Source organism: Populus euphratica, unplaced genomic scaffold (assembly GCF_000495115.2).
Source record: "Populus euphratica unplaced genomic scaffold, PopEup_1.0 scaffold60.1, whole genome shotgun sequence".
Classification (NCBI taxonomy): Eukaryota; Viridiplantae; Streptophyta; class Magnoliopsida; order Malpighiales; family Salicaceae; genus Populus; species Populus euphratica.
Window position 1 is genome coordinate 395,709 of NW_011499938.1, and position 24,233 is coordinate 419,941.

General features: G+C 30.0%; 3 protein-coding genes across 5 annotated transcripts; 1 reads left to right on the plus strand and 2 right to left on the minus strand.

The window, feature by feature from the left end:
- Window positions 1–305: 305 nt before the first annotated feature.
- On the minus strand, window positions 306–2,535 carry LOC105136711 (cytochrome P450 71A1-like). Its single transcript, XM_011042150.1, has 2 exons — window positions 1,306–2,535; window positions 306–1,169 (listed from the first exon to the last, which is right to left on the minus strand). The coding sequence occupies exons 1-2, from the start codon at window positions 2,215–2,217 to the stop codon at window positions 558–560; spliced, it is 1,524 nt and encodes a 507-aa protein (XP_011040452.1). The 5' UTR covers window positions 2,218–2,535; the 3' UTR covers window positions 306–557.
- A 13,350-nt stretch (window positions 2,536–15,885) lies between these two features.
- Window positions 15,886–19,764, plus strand: LOC105136713 (serine/threonine-protein kinase AFC2). Of its 3 annotated transcripts, none has more exons than XM_011042152.1 (12): window positions 15,886–16,096; window positions 16,694–16,883; window positions 17,272–17,298; window positions 17,381–17,534; window positions 17,641–17,689; window positions 17,787–17,901; window positions 18,171–18,262; window positions 18,408–18,564; window positions 18,651–18,715; window positions 18,816–18,913; window positions 19,004–19,106; window positions 19,221–19,764. In XM_011042152.1, exons 1-12 carry the CDS (start codon window positions 16,010–16,012, stop codon window positions 19,365–19,367), a joined length of 1,284 nt encoding a protein of 427 aa, XP_011040454.1. In that variant the 5' UTR covers window positions 15,886–16,009; the 3' UTR covers window positions 19,368–19,764. The 3 variants fall into 3 exon arrangements, with proteins under 3 accessions (XP_011040454.1, XP_011040455.1, XP_011040456.1); XM_011042153.1 differs by having other exon boundaries at window positions 18,408–18,560; window positions 18,650–18,715; XM_011042154.1 differs by lacking the exon at window positions 16,694–16,883 and having other exon boundaries at window positions 15,887–16,096.
- Window positions 19,765–20,526: 762 nt separating this feature from the next.
- On the minus strand, window positions 20,527–21,519 carry LOC105136714 ((-)-isopiperitenol/(-)-carveol dehydrogenase, mitochondrial-like). Its single transcript, XM_011042155.1, has one exon. It carries the CDS (start codon window positions 21,456–21,458, stop codon window positions 20,661–20,663), a length of 798 nt encoding a protein of 265 aa, XP_011040457.1. The 5' UTR covers window positions 21,459–21,519; the 3' UTR covers window positions 20,527–20,660.
- Between the last annotated feature and the right edge of the window lie 2,714 nt (window positions 21,520–24,233).

Genomic DNA, 24,233 nt, shown 5'->3' on the forward strand with positions numbered 1-24,233 from the left:
CTCCCACCATTATTGACTTGGGTGGTTGGCTTCACAATAGGTATCTTCCTTGTAAGATGATGTATATGCTCTGAATTATGTGTCTCTATGATCAATATCCATATCCATAAACAGTGCTCAATTTCATGGATGGTGCTTCCTTTCTTTTTTGAAATGTCAAGTCTATCTGGTTCCAAGGCAAAGCAGATCAGGCATCTACTTGCTGCATCGTAGACATTGGTTTGGTATGAACCCCTTTGTCTTTATCCCATTTGTTGAGCCAAAGAATGCATTTGATGAAGGAAAACGGTTTTTTTTTTCCTTATTTATTTGTTTATCTGACATGAGGAAATGAGTAGTTCTCAGAAACAAGCATTTGTCCTTGCAGTATTATGATTGATTGAAGCTCAAAGGTGACACAACTTATAACTGATTATAGTTTCCAAGTTCCAGCAGAAAGGACTAAGGCAGCAAGTTCTGCTTTCTTTTTGCAAGCAAACCACAAGTAGTGACTTTTATTCGGAAAGAAAATTACAGATTCTAGTTGACAGACTAATTAAATCCAGACACTTCTTGCGTCAATCGAAGTGTGGTTTTGCAATGACGTGTAGGGGAACTGTCCTGTGCATTGAGATGCCAAAAGCTTCTGTATTGTCTATATCCTTTGCTGCGAGACCAGGAGGAAGCTTCCAATCAAAGCTGTGGAGGAGTTGAGCTAAGGCAATTTCAACGGTTGCGACTCCAAATGTGATCGCTGGGCAGCTTCTTCTACCTGCTCCAAATGGTATCAGCTCAAAATCTTGCCCCTTGAAATCTATACCGCTGCCCATAAATCTTTCTGGTTCAAAAGTTTCTGGATTTTCCCACAGTTCTGGATCCCTCCCCATTCCCCAGACATTGACATAAATCCGAGTTTTAGCTGGAATGTTGTAGCCATCAATTATAACATCTTCTAAAGATTCCCTTGGGACTAAAACTGGAGCGGCAGGATGTAACCGGAAGATCTCTTTGATAACAGCTTTCATGTAGTTCAGCCGGGGCAGATCACTCTCTTGCACCACCCTTCTGTCTCCGACAACACTTCGTACTTCAGCTTGTGCTTTCTCCATGACATGAGGATTCATGATAAGCTCTGTCATTGCCCAATCAAGGGTTATGAAGGTGGTATCTGTTCCTGCAGCAAACATGTCCTGCAACAATAGAGCAATAATTATACCCTTTAGTTGTAAGTTGTGTGCAAATGAACTCATCTACAAGTAATTTGATGCTTGGAACACTGAAGTTGAAGCCTTGAAGTATAACTAGACCAATAACATCTTCACTGACCAAGATGACAGCTTTAATGTTATCCATGGTGAGAGGGATTTCAGAAGATCCATCCTTCTGAATATCAAGTAGAATGTCAACAAGGTCCTTCTTCTGCTCTTGTTTTCCCTTAGAACTGCGGTGCTCAGCTATCACCTCATCGAAGAACTGATCAAACCGTCTGAAGGTGTACTGGAGTTTCGATTTCATTCCAGTTAGACTGTGCACAAACTCTATTGAAGGAAAATAGTCTCCAAGACTGAATCCTCCAAGCAGTGCTTGAAAATCGTCAAGCATCTTTTGGAACCCGTGCCGATCATACTCTCCCCCTCCAGAGAAATCCCTTCCCAGCGCAATCCGACAAAGAACATCATTGGCATATAGTGCAATCATCGAGCTTAGATTGGTGATGCCAGGACAAGATCCCGCAATCCGACGAATCAAGCGAGCAACTTCTTCTTCTCTAACGAAGCTGTACCAACGGACACGCTTGGCGCTGAGCAGCTCAAGTATGCAAATTTTCCTTATATTCCTCCAGTAAGCACCATAAGGAGCAAAACCAATATCAGTGCAACCATAGAACAAGTGTTTGGCCGAAAAGAGCTGCGGACGGCTGGCGAGTACAAGATCATGAGTTTTCAGGACTTCTTTTGCCAATCCAGCTGATGAAATCACTACAGTTGGGATCTCCCCAAGCTGTAAGAAAATGATGGGACCATACTTCTTGGCAAGCCCTCGGAGAGAGATGTGTGGCATATTACCAAGCTGGTGAAGGTTGCCAATGATTGGCAATTTTGCAGGGCTTGGTGGGAGATTGAGCTTCCTCTTTTTCAGCTTCTCCTTCATGAGAAACTTGAGAACTATTACTAGAAAAATAGTTACAACGAACAAGGCAGTTTTGGAGCACTCTTTCAGCCATTGTAATAAAGCCATTGATGGATCTTTTCCCTGGACAATTCAAGTCGTTTGTAGTGTTGATACTACAAATTAAACAGAGACAAACCCCTTTATAGGAAGTGATATGACTGAAGTTTTGCAAGAAACAAATCCCTATCCTTGGTAGGTGGATGTGCTACATGCTCTCAAACACCATTTATTAGAGTTTGGAACGTGAGCAGGGTAGACTAGTCAGTTGCAGCCGCGCTACTGCGAGGAATTTTTCATTAATATTACTGAACTTAGTCAAGATTAGCGGGTAAACATGGGATCTATCGACTCGGCCTCTAATAAATCAAGCTGGCTTTCATAGCAAACCATGTTGGTGGGGTTCGATTTCTTTTCTAAAAAAAATTAAAAATGATGTGAATTTAATTTATTTTATTATTTAATATTAAAATAAAATTATTAAACTTGACGAGAATCATAATTTAAATCATAAATTAAATTGATTAACTCATTTAACTTCCGATTTTAATTATGATTATAACTGAGTTTAACATTTTAAATTTTTAAATTTTATCTTTTATTTAATTAAATAATTACAAAAAAAAATTGGCAACAAAGACAATGAACAAAATTATTGTTACGGAGAAATGTATTCTTTTCATTCAAATTATCCATTTTTATTCATGTAATTTTTTTTAACAACAAAAATTGTTTTTTTTATTGGCATCATAGTTAATTAAATAAAACACTAGAAAAACGTCTGGAAAAATTACAACAATTTGAAATAAAAACTAAAAAAATGTATGGTTTAATAAAAAATACATTTTCTTATTCACACATATATATTGTTTTTCACTATTGAGAAAAACATTTTTTTTTCATGAAGAGAATTTTTTTTTAAGCAAATACTAATTGTAATGTGAAAACTGGCATCAATTAAGAAATTAAAAAATATGACTTGATGATCTTCCAAAACATATGGAAAAATAAATGAGAAAAATAAATAATAATAATAATAATAATAATTTTGCAGAGGAGGCCCCATTAGCGATCTCCGTGATGGCCGCCGTCGTCTTCAGCCTTTTCCATATGAAGTAATCATCAACTTGGGCTTGGCTATTCTTGTCCAGTTGTGCTCGTTGCCCCCTTTACACATTTTGTTATCAATGCTGAATATCAACAGCAGAAAATGAATTATTTTTTTATTCACTCTATCATAATCTGAATTTGAATCCACTGAATCTTATAATTAATTAAATGATCCATTATTTAAATGGACAAAATATGTCATTTCACTGTAATCTGTTTATTCACTGAAAAGTATTTTTTTAAAAAAAAATTTAAAAAAAAAATTATTTTTTGATATTTAAAAATATAATAAAAAATAAGTTAGAAAAAGTGTCATAAAAAATATAATAAAAAATAAATTAGAAAAAGTGTCATAACAAATAAGTTAAAAAATAACTTATTAATATTTTATTTTTTTAAAATTTATTAAAATAATAAAAAATAACTCTTATAAACTAAAAAGTTGAATAAGAATGAAATTGAAAAAAATATAATTTCATAAATTATTTCAAATAAAATAAATAATAACAAAATAATAGAGAACAAATATAAAAAATAAAAATAAAAGATGAAGAAATTAAAATAATAATAATTAACATTTCATAAAAAATTTATCTATCAAATTTGTTTTTTATTTTGAAAAATAAATATTCAAAACAAAAAATATATAGCAATCAAAAGTTTAAGGATTAAATTTGATATAATCAATAAATAATATGATATTTCTAAATTTTTCACAACTTTTAGAGAGTGTTTTCCGCTCAAATTTTACAGGAGAATACTTTTTTGAAAAAAACCAAGCCAATTTTTTTTTATGACTAGAAAATATTTTATGTTAATCAGCTTTTCTAATAACAAATAAACACAGAAAAATTTTAGAAAGTAGTTTTCCAGAAATTATTTTCCAGAAAACCAACATAGTCAGTTGATGTGTAGTAGCTCTTGTTTTTTAAAGTATTTTTTACTTGAAAATATATTAAAATAATATTTTTTTATTTTTAAAAAATAATTTTCAATATTAACAAATTAAAATAATCTAAAAACATAAAAAAAAAAAAAATCAAAATTTCCCCATCCCCCACTCTAACGTAATGCCAAACGATAACACCTCTTCAGTTTAAAGATTTTAAAATTAATTGAGTGTTATATATACATATAAACAACAGCCTCTTCAGTTTTTATGGGGAGTTTGGGATCCAATTTTCATTTTCTGATACATAAAATATCACCCCATTTTCATACAGTGAGATGGTATTTTATGCGCATTAGATTCCCACTTGTGATAATGCAAGAAACAGACTATAAACGTAATATCCACTCACTGAGAGCTTCAAAAAGTTTTGCAGCCTTTCTTGGTTGTTTCCCGTCTGCAGTAAATCTTACAAGGTGGAGAATGATGACTTCCAAAATACTGAGCTCCCTCATACCTTACTCAATCAATATGTCATTGAATAAAATAATATAAAGCTTTCAGTGAGCCATGTCTCTTGTCCACTTATCATGACAACTAGGTTATTTCCTGTCTTATCGCTCTGACTTAGGCCACATTTTGTTTGTCGTATCTATTAACATTGTTCTCTTTTCATCTTCTTCTTCCTTTTCTTTTTCTTGTTTCAATAAAAGTTCTCCTTGCATAATTAACAATACTCTGGAATGTTTAGGTTTTTACTGTAGTAATTTTTTTTGTTTTTTTGGTTTAAGTTTTTCACTGTAGCAATTTTTTTTCTCTTTTGTTTATTCTTTTTTTTACATGTTTTTTTCCCTATTTTTTTACCTAAAATTGACTTAATCTTTTTTTTTTAATTTTTTTAAAATTATATTTACTAATTTTTTTAAATATTGAGCTGGTTGAAAATTTAACTATGTAGATTTTTTGTTAAAACATTGTGAATTGCTATAATATTCGCTTACATTATTTTTTTATGATTTATTTATTTATTTATTTTAATAGTCTTTGTAGATTTTATTTTTTATACTAAATAGGTTGAGAATTTATCTTTGTAGTTAAAAAAACAATATGAATTGCTACGGTGTTTCTTTTATATAGTTTTTTTTTTCTGTAATGTTTTCCTATATATTTTTTAAAAAAATTATCTTTATCAAATTTATTTTTTCAATATTGAGCTGGCTGATAATCTAGCTTTAGCTTTCCCCACATATTTTTTTTATTTTTTTATTTGTTTTTTTCCAAAATTTTAATTTTTTACATATTTTCTATTTTTTGTTTTGTTTTTTTCAGAATTATTTTTGTTGATTTTATTTTTTTACTATTGTATTAATTGAAAATTTATTTTTTTTATTTTTTTAAACACTATAGCTTTTCCCATGTGTTTTTTTGTTCGTTTTTTTCTTTTCTTTTACATTTTTTTTTATTATTTTTTTACTATTGTATTAATTGAAAAAAAAATTTTATTATTTTTTTAAACACTATAGCTTTTCCCGTGTGTTTTTTTGTTCGCTTTTTTTCTTTTCTTTTACATTTTTTTTATTTTTTTTACTCAAAATTGACTTCTTTTTTTAAAACAAAAATAGTCTTTGTCGATTTTTTATATATATTGAGCTGGTTAACAACTTAACTTTGTAGCTTTTTTCAAAACAAAAACACTATAGATTGCTATAGTATTTTTCTTACATGGTTTTTGTTTGGCTGCAGTGTCTCCCTACATGTTTTTTTTTAAATTATCTTTATCAAATTTGTTTTTTCAATATTGAGTTGGTTAAGAATTTAACTTTAGCTTTAGCTTTCCCCATATGTTTTTTTTAAATTTTTCCTAAAATTGTCTTTCTTCTTTATATTTTATTTTTTTCATAATTTTTTTTATTGATTTTATTTTTTTACTATTGAGCTGATTGAAAATTTAGTTTTTTTAATTTTTTTCTTTAAAACATTAAATTGTTATAGTATTTCTCTACATGATTTTTTATTAAATAATTTTCTTTTTAGAATTTTCTTTGTTAATTTTATTTTTTTCATATTAAGATAATTGAGAATTTAGCTTTGTAGTTATTTAAAACATTGTAGATTGTTACAGTATTTTCTTATATTATTTTTGTCTTGCTATGGTGTTTTCCCACATGTTTTTTTAATTAATGTTTTTTTTTCAAATATGTTTTTGTCAAAAAAAATTTCATACTGAGCCGATTGATAATTTAGATTTTTTTCTTAAAATATCGTTAATTGCTACAGTGTTTTCTCATATTATTTTTAAATTTTTTTAATTGTCTTTGTTGTTTTTATTATTTTTAATATTAAACTGGTTAAAAATTACAATTATAGATTTTCTCATGAAACACTATAGATTGTTATCGTGTTTCCCTGCATGTTTTTTTCATTTCATTTTTTTTATATTTGTCAAAATTATCGTTGTTGATTTTTTTAATATTGAGCTGGTTGAGAATTATAATTGTATATTTCCTCACAAAACACTATAGATTGCTATCGTGTTTTCTTAAATGATTTTAATATTGAGCTAGTTGAAAATTTAACTTTAACTTTACCCACATGTTTTTTTTTCATTTTCTTATTATTTGCTTTTTGCTTTTTTTTTCTTCCAAAATTGTCATCTTTTTTTTTTTAATTTTTTTTGTTGATTTTATTTTTTTAATATTAAGCTAGTTAAGAATATAGCTTTGTAGTTTTTTCCTTTAAAATATTATAGATAGTAACATTTTTTTTATATGATTTTTATCACAAATCCACGATAATACACATAATGTATCGTTGCTTAACCATTCAACTAGTGGTAAATAAGTTTTGTTCATATTATTATTCCCTAATAAAAATAGAAACTAAAGTGGTTTCACCTATGAAGATTGGTTTCACCTATGAAGATAGTGTGTGTATAAAATGAATGATTGAAAATTCAAAGAAGAAATCCAAAAATGTTATAAATGCAACTCCTGCAACTTACTCTCCTTTTACTTAAAATCTAATGAGCTTAGAAGAATATGATGTTATACTTGGTGACAATGTCAACATAGAGAGACTGATAGATAAAAAGGTGCCTGAAAAAACAAGTTAAAAAAACAAAGGTAACACAAGCTCTCATGTTGGTTCAATCTTATAGGATTATATATACATATAGAAATAGAATGTAAGAAGATAGAATTTTTTGAAAAATCATAAACTTTAAAGGAGAAGAACATAGGCGAAACATGAAAAGATACAAATAGAACAAGACATGATTGCTATTAGGTGACATAGACACAGATAGAACAAGACATGATTGTTATTAGGTGACATGCCGACGCAATGTCGCGGGGTAATTTTACCATGCTTCCGTTTAGTGCATAGGATCCTCACTTCTATCACCAATAATCCTTTTTCCAAAACATAATACATTGCCTACTAAAACTTCGAGCATATAAACATATTTGTCAAAGCATACATTATAATATTTCACAGCTTTATCAAAGGACCTATTCCATTGGTCTATGATTTATAATTCATTGATAATTATTTTACTGACAACATCACCGATAAAAATCATTTATCAGCTTTCCTTTCGTTGATAATATCTCATTCCATCACTATATCAATCAGTTAAAAAAATTACCAATAATTTTACAAACGAAAATTGCACGCCAAAAAAAATCCCCGCTTGAAATATATCAATGGATTTATTTTATCGAGAGTGTGTGAAATACTAACAGACTATTTCCATCAATAAACTTGTTAGTGGTTGTGAAATTTGCACCAAGCTACTGTGAAATGCTGATAAATTACTTTCGTCTATAAATTCATCACTAAAATTGACATTTCCCGCTCGGTGAGTATTTTTAAATATTTAGAAAAAATTATTTAGAATACATAATATAAAATTATATAAATTAATAGTAAAAAAACCAATTATGCAAATAATTTTTTTATTAAATATCAAAAAAATTAAAATTAAATAATATTCATTACAAACTGAATGTGTTTCAAAAAAATATTGAATTAACTATTAAAATTAAATAATATTTATTATAAATTAACATAATGGTGAGCCTGGAGGAGGAGGAGGCTAGTTGTTATACAACAAAAAAAAGGAGGCGCACATGAATCACCACTCTAAGATGTCATGTTCATGACTATTTGGAGAAACTGTTCATGATTCGCTTTGAGTTTTGTATACTCCACCAATACGTGGTCGTATTTTTCAGTAAGTTGAGTCATGTGTTACTGCAAGACCATAAACTTCTTAAATTGGGTGTTCGATACTAAGTGGGAGCTCTCAACGGTTAAGACACTATAGGTCACCCGTAAGTTCTCGACCATAACGTTGGAGAGCCTATACACCTGATTTTTATCGGGTCTACCGGATGATCTAACCTCCATCCATAAATCTGGATTAAAATCTAGATAAGTTAAAAGATCGTCCCCATATCTCTTCCTCAACCGGTTATTATAGGTCTCTTAACAATGAAAAAGGTAATCATCATACTCAATTCAATAAAAGTAATAACTTATGAAATAAAATGGTTGAACAAACATACCACAAAGTGTTGGGCATAATTGTCAACGAACTGTTGCGCCCTTTTTTGGAGGTCTTGACTCGACATGTTCATCTCAACAAATAGCTCCATCGGGTTCGACTCACGTCCAAGAGACGTAACCTATAATGAAAAAAAATAATTAACAAAAAAATAATTTAACAATATATTTCATTTAAATTAATCTTAACATCTATTTCACATGTACAACAAACAGAACAGAACTGCCCATGTGTGTTGTCACCGAGCCATGAATTGACTGATTTCGGTTGCCAGCACCAGACTGTGAGTGTTGTGTGAATAGCTCAAACATCACGTGCTAAAGATAGATATATTGCAAAAGAAAAAAATTGTATTAACGTAAGTGTCCTAGTTAGCTTACGGGTATTTCAACTAATTTTATGGATCCTGAAGTTAATGATCATGTAAATCTCTAATTGCCTTAAGATTTGTAAGACTCAAATTAATAACCTCTAAAAAATAAACTTAAAACCTAACCAGTTAAACTATTTTTTATCACTCATAGTTAAACTATTTTTTATCATTCATGTTGATGCATTATTTAACTCAATAATAATTATAATATTGGAGCAGCTGAATTGGAGAGAGAGAGCCCAAATCATTGAAATTTGGAAATATTGAGCATTGCCCATTTAACACAAGGATAGCTTTGTTTATTTTTTTGTTTTAATAATATTTAAAAAAAATATATTTTTTATTTGAAATTAAAATATTTTTTATATTTTTAAATTATTTTAATGTTCTGATATTAAAAATAATTTTTTAAAAATAAAAAAATTACTTTTATATATTTTTAAATAAAAAATTTTTTAAAAAACAATTATTAACACATTTCTAGACACGCAAAGTAACAATATCATCACACATCTCAGGCCCACAAATCTTCCCTTGGTTTCTAGATCATCCACGAGAAATCTTTATAACCCAACTATGATAGATGGCATTAGATCATGGTGCCAAGGATGTGGCTCGTTCTGTGACCGGAGCTCAAAGGTTTTACCAGCAAAAGCATGCACGGCAAAATGACATAAATTCATTATTCTGGTGGTCTCTGATTGGCTACCAATGACAAAAAAAACATGCATATGTATCTAGATGCCAGCGAAGAAAAGAAGGATAATGAAAAATTGACAAGAGTTTGTCATTGCTCGTTCGCATTGATCATGTATTAAAGAATGTGAAACTCGTGTTTGGTATTGTGTTAATTATTATAGTTATAATTATAATTTAAAAAAATTATTTTTAGTTAAAATTAATTTAGTATTTATATATATTTAATTAAAATTATAATTGAAATTGATGTTAAATAAAAAATAGTTTAATATATTTGCTTAAATATACTTTTCAAATTGAGATTATAAAATAACTACAAAAGATATATATTAATATTGATCGAATTGAGATTGTAAAATAACTATAAAAAATATATATTAAGATTGATGGTTTTTAATTTAAATATTATAGATTTAATTACCATTATTATATAATTAAATAAATAATATTTTATATAAAATATTTTTTATTATTTCATTAACTTAGCTACAATTTCATCACGTATGAAATTAATCTGATAAGGACTATAGTTTCCATATTTTTTAAGCGTGCAATAAAATCAAGTAAAATATTATCAGAAATAAAATTAAAATTGCGATCAAATTTCACAAATCTTACACTATCATGTGATGTTCTTTTAATTTATGTAGTTTTATTAAATAATATTAAACATTAGTTTTTTGAGTAAAATATAATTTAAAAAAATTAATTTTTTTACCGAATCAGATGCGGTCTAATGAATACTATTCATGTGAACATTGCTAAAAAAATTCACTTGACACTATTCACTTGAAGTGCCAGGTGAATGCTTCTTGCATTGTAGAAAAATTATAATTCACCTAGCATCACATGACATGGGCACTGTTGTGAATAATACTCATGTGAATTACAAGATAAATAGCTCTTAGCTGCTGCTTGCAGAACGCTGGTGTAAGGGGCAAAATTATGAGGTCCACAAAATGGTAAATAGTTTTTTTTATGTTATTAAATGCCTAGTTTATGCAATTCGCTTTAAAAGCTAAAGTTATTGTATAAACAAACACCAACTCAAGATGTAGGTGTTTGTTTAATTCAAATAAATTATTTATATTTTTTTAACTTAACCTCAAGAAGTATAATTGAAGTGGTCAAATTTTAGGTTTATTTTTTACACTAGTTCAAATCTCACAAATTTTAGGGTCACTCAGGACTTATATGGTCATTAATTTTAAAGCCTGTAAAATTAATCGAGATACATGTAAATTGCCTGAACACTCGTATTTTAAAGCCCGTAAAATTAATTGAGGTACATGTAAACTGTCTGAACACTCGTATTAATAAAAAAAATAAACTATTTATGTTTAAATGAAAAAAATTGATCACATTTCTAAGAATTACTAAATCTAAAACAAAAACAACTCATACCCATATAAGTGATTTGCTTAATAGGAATTAAATTTTCTAAAAACACAACACCAACTTATCAATTGACTAATCAACACAAGTGATTAAACATGAATTTCACATAAATCTCGACCTATCTTATCTTTCAGAAATACTAATAATTAATTACTGTATACTTGAAAAACCCAATCTCCAAACTTACAAGAAACGATCGATAACTTCGTAAGGGTGATAAAGTCTTGAACTTTGAGAGGCCAAACTGAACAACATCCATCCACTATACATTTTCAGCATTTTCTTTCTTACTTGTCAACATGATGATAAATTAATCAATCAAATACTGAAAACCTAGAAAGTTCAAGTTCAATATCTGATGTGAGAAATGAAATCCCAAAAATTGAGACTTTCAACTTCCACAATAATCACAAGTGAGTATGCTAGCAAGATAGCAACAGAAACAAACAGACATAGACTATACTAACTTGGATGTTGAATCTTTAAGAATTAATTTCAGAAACCTTGTCTCTCTTACCAAGCTCACACCATACTCGACCTTTCTTATCCATAGCAATCTCTCTTTATGAAGCTCAAACAATTCTAAAAATATTTACCCAGGGACGAGTAAATGAGCAAATGTTTGTCATCATTGTGTTAAACTTCGTTAGCACAGATTTAGATGACCTCTCGTACAACATCGCTATAGTTGAACTGTTGATTGCTAGGAAAATTGAAGCCAAGAACAAAAGACAACCCAAAAACCAAGAACAAAACCAGACATTACACAAGCAATGGAAGTAGTTAGTCAATACATGACAAATCCTAGTAGAGAGCATTGAAATAATATTAAGAGGATCTTAAGATACATCAAATGTATTTTAGATGCCACATTATGTTATGGAGGTTCAGAATTTACTATCAGATATTATATTGATTCAGATTATATTGATAACCTTGAGAAAAGAAAATTCACTATAAGTGAAGTGTTCATAATTGTAGAAGGAGCTAAGAACTGGGTTTCTAAACTTCAAACTGTTGTAGCTTTATCTATAATGAGAGCTAAGTGCAAGGCAACTACACAAGTTTGTAAAGAAGCAATATCGATAAAGAAATTTATGGAAGAGCTTGGACACAAACAGGAGAAGATTCATTTGTATTGTGATAGTTAGAGTGCCTTACATATTGCAAGGAATCCAACATTTCATTTAAAAACAAAATACATAGATGTTCAGTATTACTTTGCTCGCGAAGTGGTGGAAGATGAAAGTGTAGATTTTCAGAAGGTTCACACAAAGAAAAATCCAACAGATGTTTTGACCAAACTAATCAATATTGACAAGTATACATGGTGTAAATCCTTTTATGACCTAACTAAAATGTAAGCAACATGAATGGTAAGTATAAAAAGGATATAAGAATCACAAATGATTAATTATGAAGACATAATTAAATCATCAAAGTCTTCAAGTGAGAGAATGTAATGATAGTTGGGCACCAATTGGTGCTGCCAAAGTCAACAATATTGAAATGACAGCTGGGCAACAATTGGTGCTGCCAAAGTCAACAATATTGAGCACCAATTCGGTGCCACTTGTCTTTTGCATGAATGTTTGCTTGTAAATAGGTAATGAATCCAAGCTTATTTTGCACACTATAAGAGAGTAGAAAGATACAAAGAAGAGAGAGTAATCTCATAAAGTTTTAAGGTATTTGTGAGAAAGAAAGAAAGGTTTTTTCTCCTAATAATAGAGAGATTTCAGTTGTTCTCTTATTAGTAGAGAGAGGGTGTGATTCTTACGTTACTTAGTAAAATCTTTTTATACTTTTCCGTGGATGTAGTCAAGTTTGGGTAAACCATGTAAATTATTATGTGTTTCATTTCTCATTTTATTATATCTCATGTCTTTTATCTTTTCAGATTTGCATGCTGGTATCCTAAGACCTTCAAATGCACTTAACGAAAATATAGAGAGCTTTCTGGCTGGCTGTGTCAATTAGAAAGTTTGTAAAGTTATTGTAGTAGTTTACTTTCAAGTTAAAATGTTATAGAATTGCGAGAATTTCTTAAGGCCATTGCTTGAAATATTATTACAAGTATCCAAATCCTGTTATCTCTACAGGAAGAAAGAATCCCACAACTCTTGAAGAAAAAACAGATCTCATTACTTTTAAAGAAAAATAAGATGCCACTACTTTCTAAAGAAAAGAGAGATCCCATTAGAATGACTACCGTACTCTTTTCTTCGCGGATTGAGGTGATGAATGCCTCAACTAAAAAGAATCAATCGAGGCTTTTGTCTCAATAATCAAATCTCAGTGTGGGTTCTCTATTAAAGGATTTTTTACCTGAAACATAGCATAATTTATGAAGAACACAATGAAGTCATGTTTTTATAGAAGCGTTGAATATTTTTGGCATTTCACATATCATGAAGGAGTATAAGCTGGTAGCCATTACAATTTCTGTTTTTCCTCCAAGGACTTTTATATGGGAATTGGCAACTATCTAGTGGCTCTTTAAAGCACAAAATCGAATGTTCTTTCTCCATTCCTATAAGAAAACTTTTCTTTATCCTTTTGCAAACCCTATATACCATCCATGAAAATTCGCTTCATTTTGGATAATCCTATTTTTCTAGGATATTAGTTGCCATTAAACTATTTAAATATATATATATATATATATATATATAACTCTTTTTCTTCATAGCTTCTCTTTTCTCAAGGCATTTGATAAAATCATCTCCTGAAATTTTATCTGCGTCAAACAAATAAAGCAAACACTTTAGATTTTCTAAATTGAATAGACAGTTGGCTCAATTATGTTTTTTTTTCATTAGAAGTGCTCAAATTAGACACCGTATGATTTGCTATGCTATGTTGGAATTGAAGGGCGTGTCCTAGGCGATGACTTTAAAATTCTAAAAAAATTCACTTTAATCCTCAAACTTTCATATTATAATATAATTTTGGTATAAAAATTTATTACTTTAGTTTTTTTTTCTTGCACAAGAAAGGGGAGAGAAAGATCACTAAATAGAGATCACTCAATTTATATGATAGTGAGAGAAACATTTTATTGCTAATTACTCTAATTATCAAAACAATCAATGTTTTTATTGCTAATGACTCTAATCATCAAAACAATTAATGTTTATGTAAATAATTTTTTTTGATGAGTAGAAAAATTAAACTTAGATATTTTTCTTTCTTTTTATCTTAAAAGTGTTTAGAAAACATATATGAGTTTAGAAAATATTTTGATTTGGGATTTTAAGACAATTTTCTAGATTTTTTAGCCTATAAATGAATTTATGAAGGAGCCTAAGGTGTTTTCTAATTATTTTAAATAAAAAATAATTTAACAAATCAATTTTATAATAAAATAAATTCAATCTTGATTTTTCAATTATTATAATGACTTCTGTTTAAATAAATTCAGGCAATATATTATCAGCTAACTTCTATTTTTTAAAATCATTTTAGCATATTACATTTTAAAAACATAGGCCACCTTCCTAAATAGACAAAGCCCAAGAGCATCCTAGCTTCTTTATTGTTTTCTTTTTAGTTTTGGTAATTTTAGCTTAAAAAAACAATCATGTTTTTTTTTTTATATGTGTTTTTTTAAATTAATTTTTTTAATTTATATTTAAAATAATATCCTTTATCACTGATTTTTTATTTTTTAAAAAAATTATTTTTTTATATGCATTTAATTTTTTAAGAAATCTGTCTAATTCATATATATAATTTTCATGTTTTATATAATTGAAATTTCTTTTTAAAAATAAAAAATATTTATTTTTTTACAGCATTTATAATAAATGCAACCTTGTGAGATATGTAATTTTCTTTTTAATTTTATGCATGTGTTTATTTTTATTATGATTTAATTAAATAAAAATTAATATTAATAAATAGAGTTATTGAATATAATGGATTTTATTGTAAGATGAAACACTTTAATTTATATTTGTCTCTCAAATTTTCTATATATATAGTTATAATTAATAACTTTTTTTGGTTTAGATAGATAATTCTTAATTTATTTAATTAAAAATATGTATAAATATTTTAATTTATACTTTATTTTTTATATAAAAAAGTTGAAAGGACCTGTATTTTTTTTTGAAAGAAATGTTCCACTTGTAATTAAAAAAAAATCTGATCTACTATAAAATATGAGTTATATAAGAAGTTTTTTTTTATTAGCTTGAACTTTTATTGCAACCTCTTATTTTATTCTTATTTTATTATTGAGAACTTTTATTGCAACCTCTTATTTTATTATTAATGGATATTTGATTTAGCGGTTGAATTATAGTTTTTATATATTTTTTAAAAAATATTTTTAATTTTTATATATTTTTAAATTATTTTAATGTATTTATATGAAAATAAATTTAAATATATTTTTTAGAGAAAAAATTTTGAAAAAATATTGAAACAGTTGTCTAAAATAATTCTGTCAATGAATAAACAAAAAATAAATAAAAAAAAAAGAAATGGAAAATGATATTATGTTATCCAACCATCAAATGAACGGTTAGGATCAATTCTTTTGACCTGCGTGTTTGCAACGCTTCGAAATTATTGCCATGGTCAACAAAAGCTATCTCAACTCAACCACGGTTAAATCCTAACTGTAGCCACCAAACCGAACCGTGGAATCAACAAACACATGTCAGACTCAAATCCACGGATAAAATCAACCCACGTTGTCGGTCAGTTCCCATATTAACTTCATCCCACGTTATTTATTATTCACATTGAAACAAGGGTTAGCTAGAATTCTCTCTGCACCAAAAATCGTGAAAATTCTCTGGATTTCTCTTTGATCATGGAGTTGGAACACGTGACCGTCATTCCCATAACGCACCTGGATCAACCAAGGAAGAGAGCGCGTTTTGGCTGGGACGTGCCTCAGGTATTATCAGCGTTTGACTGTTTCAATTTGTTCTTAATTTGATAGATCTGATGTATTTTAATAGTTTTTGAATAGATCAAATCCTGAATTTAGTCTCGGTTCGTTTTCTTTTTTAAAGATTTGGATCTTTGACTTTTGATTTTTGATCTGTTTCGATTTGTTTTTATTTGCTTACGATTCTAGTTTTGCAGATCTTTGTTGCAATTGAATTATTTTTGCATATGGCTTATACTTATTTATTATAATGTATTTAATTGTTAATAATTTTGTTTTTAGTATGATGAGAATTTCTGTAATTTTTTTAATAGAAATTCAGATAAATTCGTGTTTATTTTTTAACTAATTAGTCAGATTAGAAATGGGGTTGAGTTATGGATAATCAATTTTATATGATTTTTTTTTCAATCCAGATTTCTGTTCTATTATGCAAGAAATATGATATGATATGATATGCATTTTTTTTTTTATAATTTGTTACACTTACAAATGAGTTCTTGGAAAATAGTGAAAGGGGATGCCGAGGGTGATTGAAGGTATCAGGTGAAAAGTTTTGATTTTAATATATTGAGTGGTACATAAATGGATGGCTGTGTGTAGGCCCAGGTAGGAATATTTTGTGGACAAGAGGTTGGAAATGTAGCAAGCTATGCATCTTCAGGAGCAATCTCAGGCCATACTAGTTCTCTGTTTGTTAAAGGAGTGGCTCAAAATGGTTCTCCCCCATGGAGGGAAGATGACAAGGATGGCCATTACATGTTTGCGCTTGGAGATAATTTAACTTCCCGCTGTAAATACACTTTACCACCCATACCTTATAAACAATGAATATGCTTATTTATCAAGTCCTCAAGTTGCAAACCTTTTGCTACTGGTGGGGCTTTGAGGAACTTTTTTCCACCAATTATGGATATAATAGCATTAGTCTATTTAGTTAATTTGACTTCATTACTTTGTTGTATTGAAGTCCTATCAAGGAATAGGTTCTTCTAATGTAGTGAGAACTTTATACGATCCCAAGTTGTTGGAATTCTCATTCCATAGTTGCTAGATCGTCCTCTTGTCTTTGGAGATATTAGAAGTAATTCTACTGAGATTTTATCTTGACAGGTTACTTGTGATAGTCTCTGACCAAGGTTTTTTTTTTTTTTGGTTCTCTCTTGCTTCTACTGTTGCAGACAAGATACACAGCAAAATGGGAGAAGGTATGCCCTGTCACCAATTCACATGCCTTGTAGTTTTCCTTAATCACACATTGTGGCTTTATACTATCTGTTCCTTGTATAGGCACCTTCGGTCAGGTTTTGGAATGCTGGGACAGAGAAAGAAAGGAAATGGTCGCCATCAAAATTGTACGTGGCATCAAGAAATATAGGGAAGCAGCTATGATAGAAATTGAAGTGCTGCAACATCTTGGTAAACATGATAAAGGGAGCAACCGGTGAGTTTCCCTAATCTGTCCTAACCTGCTTTGTTGCCATTGCTGGCCATGTGACCTGCTTTCTTATGCTTCTGTGTCAATGGTTAAATGGGTTTATTCCTTGCAGTTGTGTGCAAATACGGAACTGGTTTGACTATCGTAACCATATCTGTATTGTAAGTATATATGATTAGTTTGTGATGGATTAATTTCCCCAATTCACAAATAACTTGGGGGTTAAAACTTGTGGATGAATGTAAATGGTTTTAACAGGTATTTGAGAAGCTTGGACCAAGCTTATACGATTTTCTTCGCAAAAACAATTATCGCTCATTTCCCATTGATCTTGTCCGTGAGATTGGCAGACAACTGTTGGAATGTGTAGCATGTGTGTATTGATTGCTTTAGCTAGTTTCTTTTTTTTCATTTTTTTTATTTTTTCTTTCCTTTCTTTTTTCTGTCTTTTATAATATTAATGTTTAGTTTTTAACTAAGATGGAGATACATAAATTCACTAATGTTTTTCTGACTCAGGCAAAAAAATTTCTTTCATTTGTCTCTCTTTAGAGTAGCTTGCTGCATTGTTCGGTTAAAATTGAGTAAGGGTTTTCTTGTGATTCATTTACTTATGTTGGTTCTGCACTTCAAAACTTGCAGTTATGCATGACCTGCGTATGATACATACTGATTTGAAGCCTGAGAACATACTCCTGGTTTCTTCTGACTATGTAAAAGTTCCTGATTACAAGGCAATGCTTAGCTTCTTTGCTTGTTATTTTATGTTTTGCTCTTGCTGTGTTCTGTAGTTTCCATATTGCATTTGCTTTGTCCTTCTCCAATTCTTTCTGGATGACTTGGCTTATTAAGGTCGTTTACATATGTTGCTTTGCACAGAACTCATCTCGTTCACCAAAGGACATTTCCTACTATAAAAGAGTCCCAAAATCAAGTGCCATTAAGGTAATTGATTTTGGTAGCACAACTTATGAGCGACAAGATCAGAATTACATTGTATCAACACGGCATTACCGCGCACCAGAAGTTATTCTTGGTAATTCTTGGTCATGTTTTCTCTGTTTATTTTTCCTTTTCCTTTCCTAGTTTTGAAATTTCAACTTCCAATTATTATTACTGCAGGACTTGGATGGAGTTATCCTTGTGATATATGGAGTGTTGGTTGCATCTTAGTGGAGTTATGCACTGTATGTTTCTGTACCTCTACTTAGCTTTTCTTGTTTTCTACTGTGCACTACAATGGCTAAATGCAAATGATTTTGTTACAACTTTGCATATGTTGAACAGGGTGAGGCTTTATTTCAAACACATGAAAATTTGGAACATCTTGCAATGATGGAACGAGTGCTTGGTCCTATACCACAGCATGTACTGAAGAGAGTGGAGTAAGTTATATGTATATCTATACATTGATATATGATCACATGTTATCACTTAAGCTTTCGGGCTCGTAACCTTTTCTTCTGCTTTCATAGTCGACATGCTGGGAAGTATGTTAGAAGGGGTAGGCTGGACTGGCCAGAGGGAGCTGCTTCAAGAGAAAGTATGAAAGCTGTTTTGAAGCTACCCCGACTTCAGGTTTTTGTTTTTCCTACATATTTTGTTGTGTAATCGCTGAGAATGTTGTTCGTTAATTGTTTTTATATTCTTACCATCTCTTTCCTGCTTTTTTTTTCTTTTTTCTTTTTGCAGAATCTAGTAATGCAACATGTGGACCAGTCTGCTGGAGATCTTATACACCTCCTGCAAGGACTGCTTAGATATGATCCCTTGGACAGGTTAACAGCTCGAGAAGCTCTGAGACATCCCTTCTTAGCAAAAGTTCAGCATAGGAGGTGAGGAATAGAATGGTCATGCTAAGAGCTGAGGGCCTGTGATTGTGTACTGTGTTGTTGCTTTATTGGGGCTGTGGCAGTTAATCCAGCTGACAGTGGTGAAGTTCTTACGTTAAGAATCTGCGTTGCCTATTACACCCCAACCATTGGAGAGGTTGGCATCTGTAAGTATCTTTGGCATAAAACTCAGGCACCTCTGCTTAAATGTCAGGAACCGCTGCTGGGCGTCTCGCTTAGTGTGCTTGCTGGGTTTGAATGTATTGTTAGAAGTTGCTAACCCAATTCCAAGAGTGTACGGTAGGGAAATCTTGTTGAGAATTATTAATAGAATGTTGATTTGGAAGCAGTCCGTCCAATTCTTTTTACCGTTTTTGGTTGATTAAACTGCTCCATTCGTTTTATTTTCCTTTTTAATTAATAATGACTATAAATAGTTCTAGTTGGGAAAGCTTTGTTTAGAGAATAATTAGTAATGTTTTATTAGTTTATGCAGGCGTCTGCTTTTAAGATAGTCGGACACAAATCATTTGAGTGCTTTCCTTTTGAAGAAAAATTAAAACATAAAATAAAGGAATACATTTTTTTTTAACAAACTAAAAGAAATAAAAATATTGTCACATAATATTTCTTTTTCGTACTCATTTTAAAAAAATATATAAAAAATTAAAAAATAACTAATAGAATATCTCTGATTACTGTATCCACCACATCTATTCTAGACTGCATAGAGTAATGCTTGCCCTCTTGCTTATTCCTTCCCCTTCCCCTTTGCTCATTCAAGATCTTCATATGGAAGGTAACCGCACACTGACCTCATCTCTGCTAATGTGGAGAAAAAAGAAAAAAAAGAGAAAAAAAAGAGAGAAGCCATGCTATTCCTCAAGAAAAAACAACAGTTGTTTCAATGATTGAATCGTTTAAAAAAAGAAAAAAGGTATTTTAAAAAGTTGAATTTTTAAAAAAGGAGACCGCAAAACACAGTTGTTTTACACGTCTTCCAGCTATTTAAAGCGTTGTTTTCCCATCAGGATGAGCAATAATGCATATCTTCCAATAATTGAGAGTGTTGATTATGATGCTTTAGTTGATTTGAAATAAATCAAATTTAAATTGATGGTATTACTTAATTAAATCCTTAAATAATAAGTTATCAAAAGAAAATCTTGAAAGAATTATTTGGAAGATCAGGTGGATCCCTTAATAATAAATAAATTTCTCGACAAATTAATTAATCATATCGAAAATCATTATTAATTAAGAACTAAATGCGACACCATCCTTCCCCGGATCATTTTTTTTATTTGGGATGAGCTCGAAAATTAAACCCCCCATCGACCATCAAATTCTGGCCAGTCACAAACTCAGAATCGTCAGAAGCAAGAAACAGCACTGCGTCAGCTACGTGCTTCGTTTTCAACACACCTTTCAAGTAATAAGACGACTGAAAAGCCTTCTCCGCCTCCTCTACTCCCATTTCAAATAGCTTGCATGCTAGAGGTGTCGCCACCGGTCCTGGAGACACACAGTTGACTCTTATCCCATGCTCACCCAACTGATAACTTGCACATTTCATCAGTGCCAAAACCCCGCTCTTGGACATGATATAATCTGTGAACTTGTCCTCTGCAAGAGTCGCAACGGCGCTTGATGTGCATATGACGCTGCCCTTTACACCTCCTTCCACCATGGCACGCGCCGCGTGCTTTAGGCATGCTGCTGTGCCACGCACGTTTACTGCAAAGAGTTTGTCGCTCGAGTCCAGGTCGAAGTCAAGAACATTTTGCTTACCACAGCTTGCAATGCCGGCATTGCAGAATATCACGTCAAGGTGACCGTAAAGTTGAACAGTGGATTCCACAAGGGATCTGACTTGGTTTTCATCAGTTACATCACAGTGGATGTAAGTGGATCTGTTAGATCCGATGGATTCTGCAAGCTTTTGGCCCTTCTCATCTTGAATATCTGCGATCACGACCGCTCGGGCGCCATTTTCAGCGAAGGCAAGCACGGTGGCCTCGCCTATGCCACTAGCACCTCCCGTGACGATAGCAACCTTGTCTTGAACCTTGTTCTTGCAAGGTTTTGTAGATGCCATTTTAGCTACTTTGTTTTTGAGTTCTGCAATGAATTACACGAATGATTCAGAGTTTAGCATGTTTATATGAAGAGAATACTTTGACTCTTAGCTAGTATTGTGGACCATCAGATTTATCTGCATGGAGATTTGAGTTAAAGGATAGTTGTGAGATTGGTAATATTAGTTTTTTTTTAAAAAATATTTAAAATTATATTAAAATAATATTTTTTATTTTTTTAAAATTATTGTTGATGTTAGAATTTTAAAAAAACTGGAAATATTATAAAAAAATTAATTTTAAAATATAAAATAATTTTTTTTCAAAAACATTTAAAACGATAATAAACTTACGCCAATTGAAAGTCATACACGTGATTAACGGCTGTTAAATTACAAAAAGTAGATGCATGCTCGGCCGACATTATCCTTAAACTGTTTTTCTTATGCCGCTTGTCTTTTTCTTCGACGTCCATTCATTTTCCTTTTTATGTTATCTTGCTCATTAATTTATGATCAATTATGACCGTGAGATGGCATTACTGTGATGATCACAACAATTTTATGGTGGTAGATATTATATGATTGTTTGGGAGTAATTTTTTAAAGTATTTTTAAAAAACTTTTAAATTTTTTTGAATTAATATGTTTTTGATGTTTTCAATAATTTTTAATAAATAAAAAATTTTATTAATATATTTTTCTGAATGAAAAATACTACAATTATACTCTTAAAACACGTTGTATAAATGATGTTGTTGCTAAAATCACTTAAAGATAAAGATTCAAATATAACTATTTATTTTTTTATCTTAATAATTTGTTTTTTTTTCATTCAAATAAAATGATAAATTTATTGGATTTGTTCTAATACAAAAAGTCTCAACAATTCCTATGATGTAATTGTAGCTTATCGCCAGAAAAAAATTTAATTTAGCGAGCCTTTTATGGTTTTGATGATAACTAAATCAAGGTTTTATTGCCCGAGGAGAAGCTCCCATGGAAGGAAGATCATTTTGTATTTTTAGGTACCTATAATGAGATCCATGGACACTATCTAATAGTAAAATTTATATAACATAAATTCTTTTTATATATATTTGAATTATTGTTGATTATATTTATTTTTATCGAGAAATTGAAGAAACTAGAAGGAAAAAAAATCTTTCAATTTAGAATTTATAACTCTTTGAGACTACCTTTTAAAAAATTCAATTTGTTTTGGCTAGCAGCACCTACGGCACAGCACTATAAAATTTCTCCATCTAGTATCACCTTCTTCTTCTTTTTAATCAAAATTTCTTTGTCAGATTTTGTATCTTTATTTTATTTTCTATTCCTCTCATGTTTGTTATTTTTTGCATTATTCTAAATCTGTTAGTATCAAGTTTAAGATTCCACATTCTATTTATTTTGCGAGGTTGCTATGCATGTATCTACTCAGAAATAAGAGTCTAATTATTGTTTCTCCTTCTGAGAAATAAATAATGAAGAGCAAATAGCATATTCATCAAGGAATCAATGATCATTTGACAAGTTGATGATCAATCTCCAAGATTTTCTTCTTGTTTCGCTGCCCAAAGTCGTAACAGCTTTTAACAAAAAAAAGAGAAAGAGAAAATAACATATATCTGATGTTTTTTTAATGAAAAAAAATTTAGTTTAAAGAGTTTTTATTGAGTTTCATTATTGGTATAAGATTAATTATAAACAAAAAAAATATTCTTACCTCTAAAAAAATAATATTTAGTGCATTAATTCATGTTGCACCACTAATGTTTCTAATACAATATAGGGATTCCTTTTAATCCAAATCATAAGTAGACTGCTATTTAAATATTGGGAGTTGACTAGAGAATTTTTAAAATTATTTTTAGATATTCATCAATTTTAATGAAATGTATTTTTCATCATAATATATGAATTATGGAAAGCCCTTTCACTTTTCAGGATTATTAAATCTTGTCAGGGTACCTACATGGATCCTTTTATATAAGAATTTTTTTAGGCATGCAAGACCATAATAAATTTCAAATATCAAATTTATTTATAAGAGTAAATATTTGTCATTAGCCATAGATTGACTATTGGTTAAAAACCCATCAAAAACTTTAAACCATATGAAGATCACATAATACAGCTTATCGTTTTCTATCCACAATCAATTTCTTACCCTAGAATTTTTTATAAGACTAGTATATTTGGGTCTCCCAATAACGCTGAATCAAACAATCAGGTGACAATTCTTTGACCCTCGACATTGCTTGCCCATGTGCAACAATATCTATAAAAGACAAAAAAATGGATATAAGTAAAAAAAAAAAACTTACCATCCACTTTGCATGCAAAACAAATGGAATAGAGCCATCGATGTGCATTGCAATAAAACCATGAACATGATGATTCCGGTTCTCTGCACTGAAGTGTGATCGTCACACAAAATGTTTCTCAATAACATGCTAAATATATGTTGCTCACCCAACCTTTGAGACATACAAAACCTTTGAGACATACAGAGGTTTGAAATCTTTTCACACCATTATGTCATTCCAGCCTAAAATCTCTTTTTCTTTCATATATTTTTAGTTTTTTTGTTGCGCTACCTACAAAAAATCATGCAACCTATATAATATAAATGAATTATATGTTAATAAATGAAAAATAAAATTGAATAAAAGGATTAAGAAATTTTATCTTGATTCTAATCTTATCTAGTTGCAGCGTGATTCTTCTAAATCTTTTTTGCAATAGCATTGTCAACTTTATCCCATTCAAAATTTTTCTTGCAATTAGAAT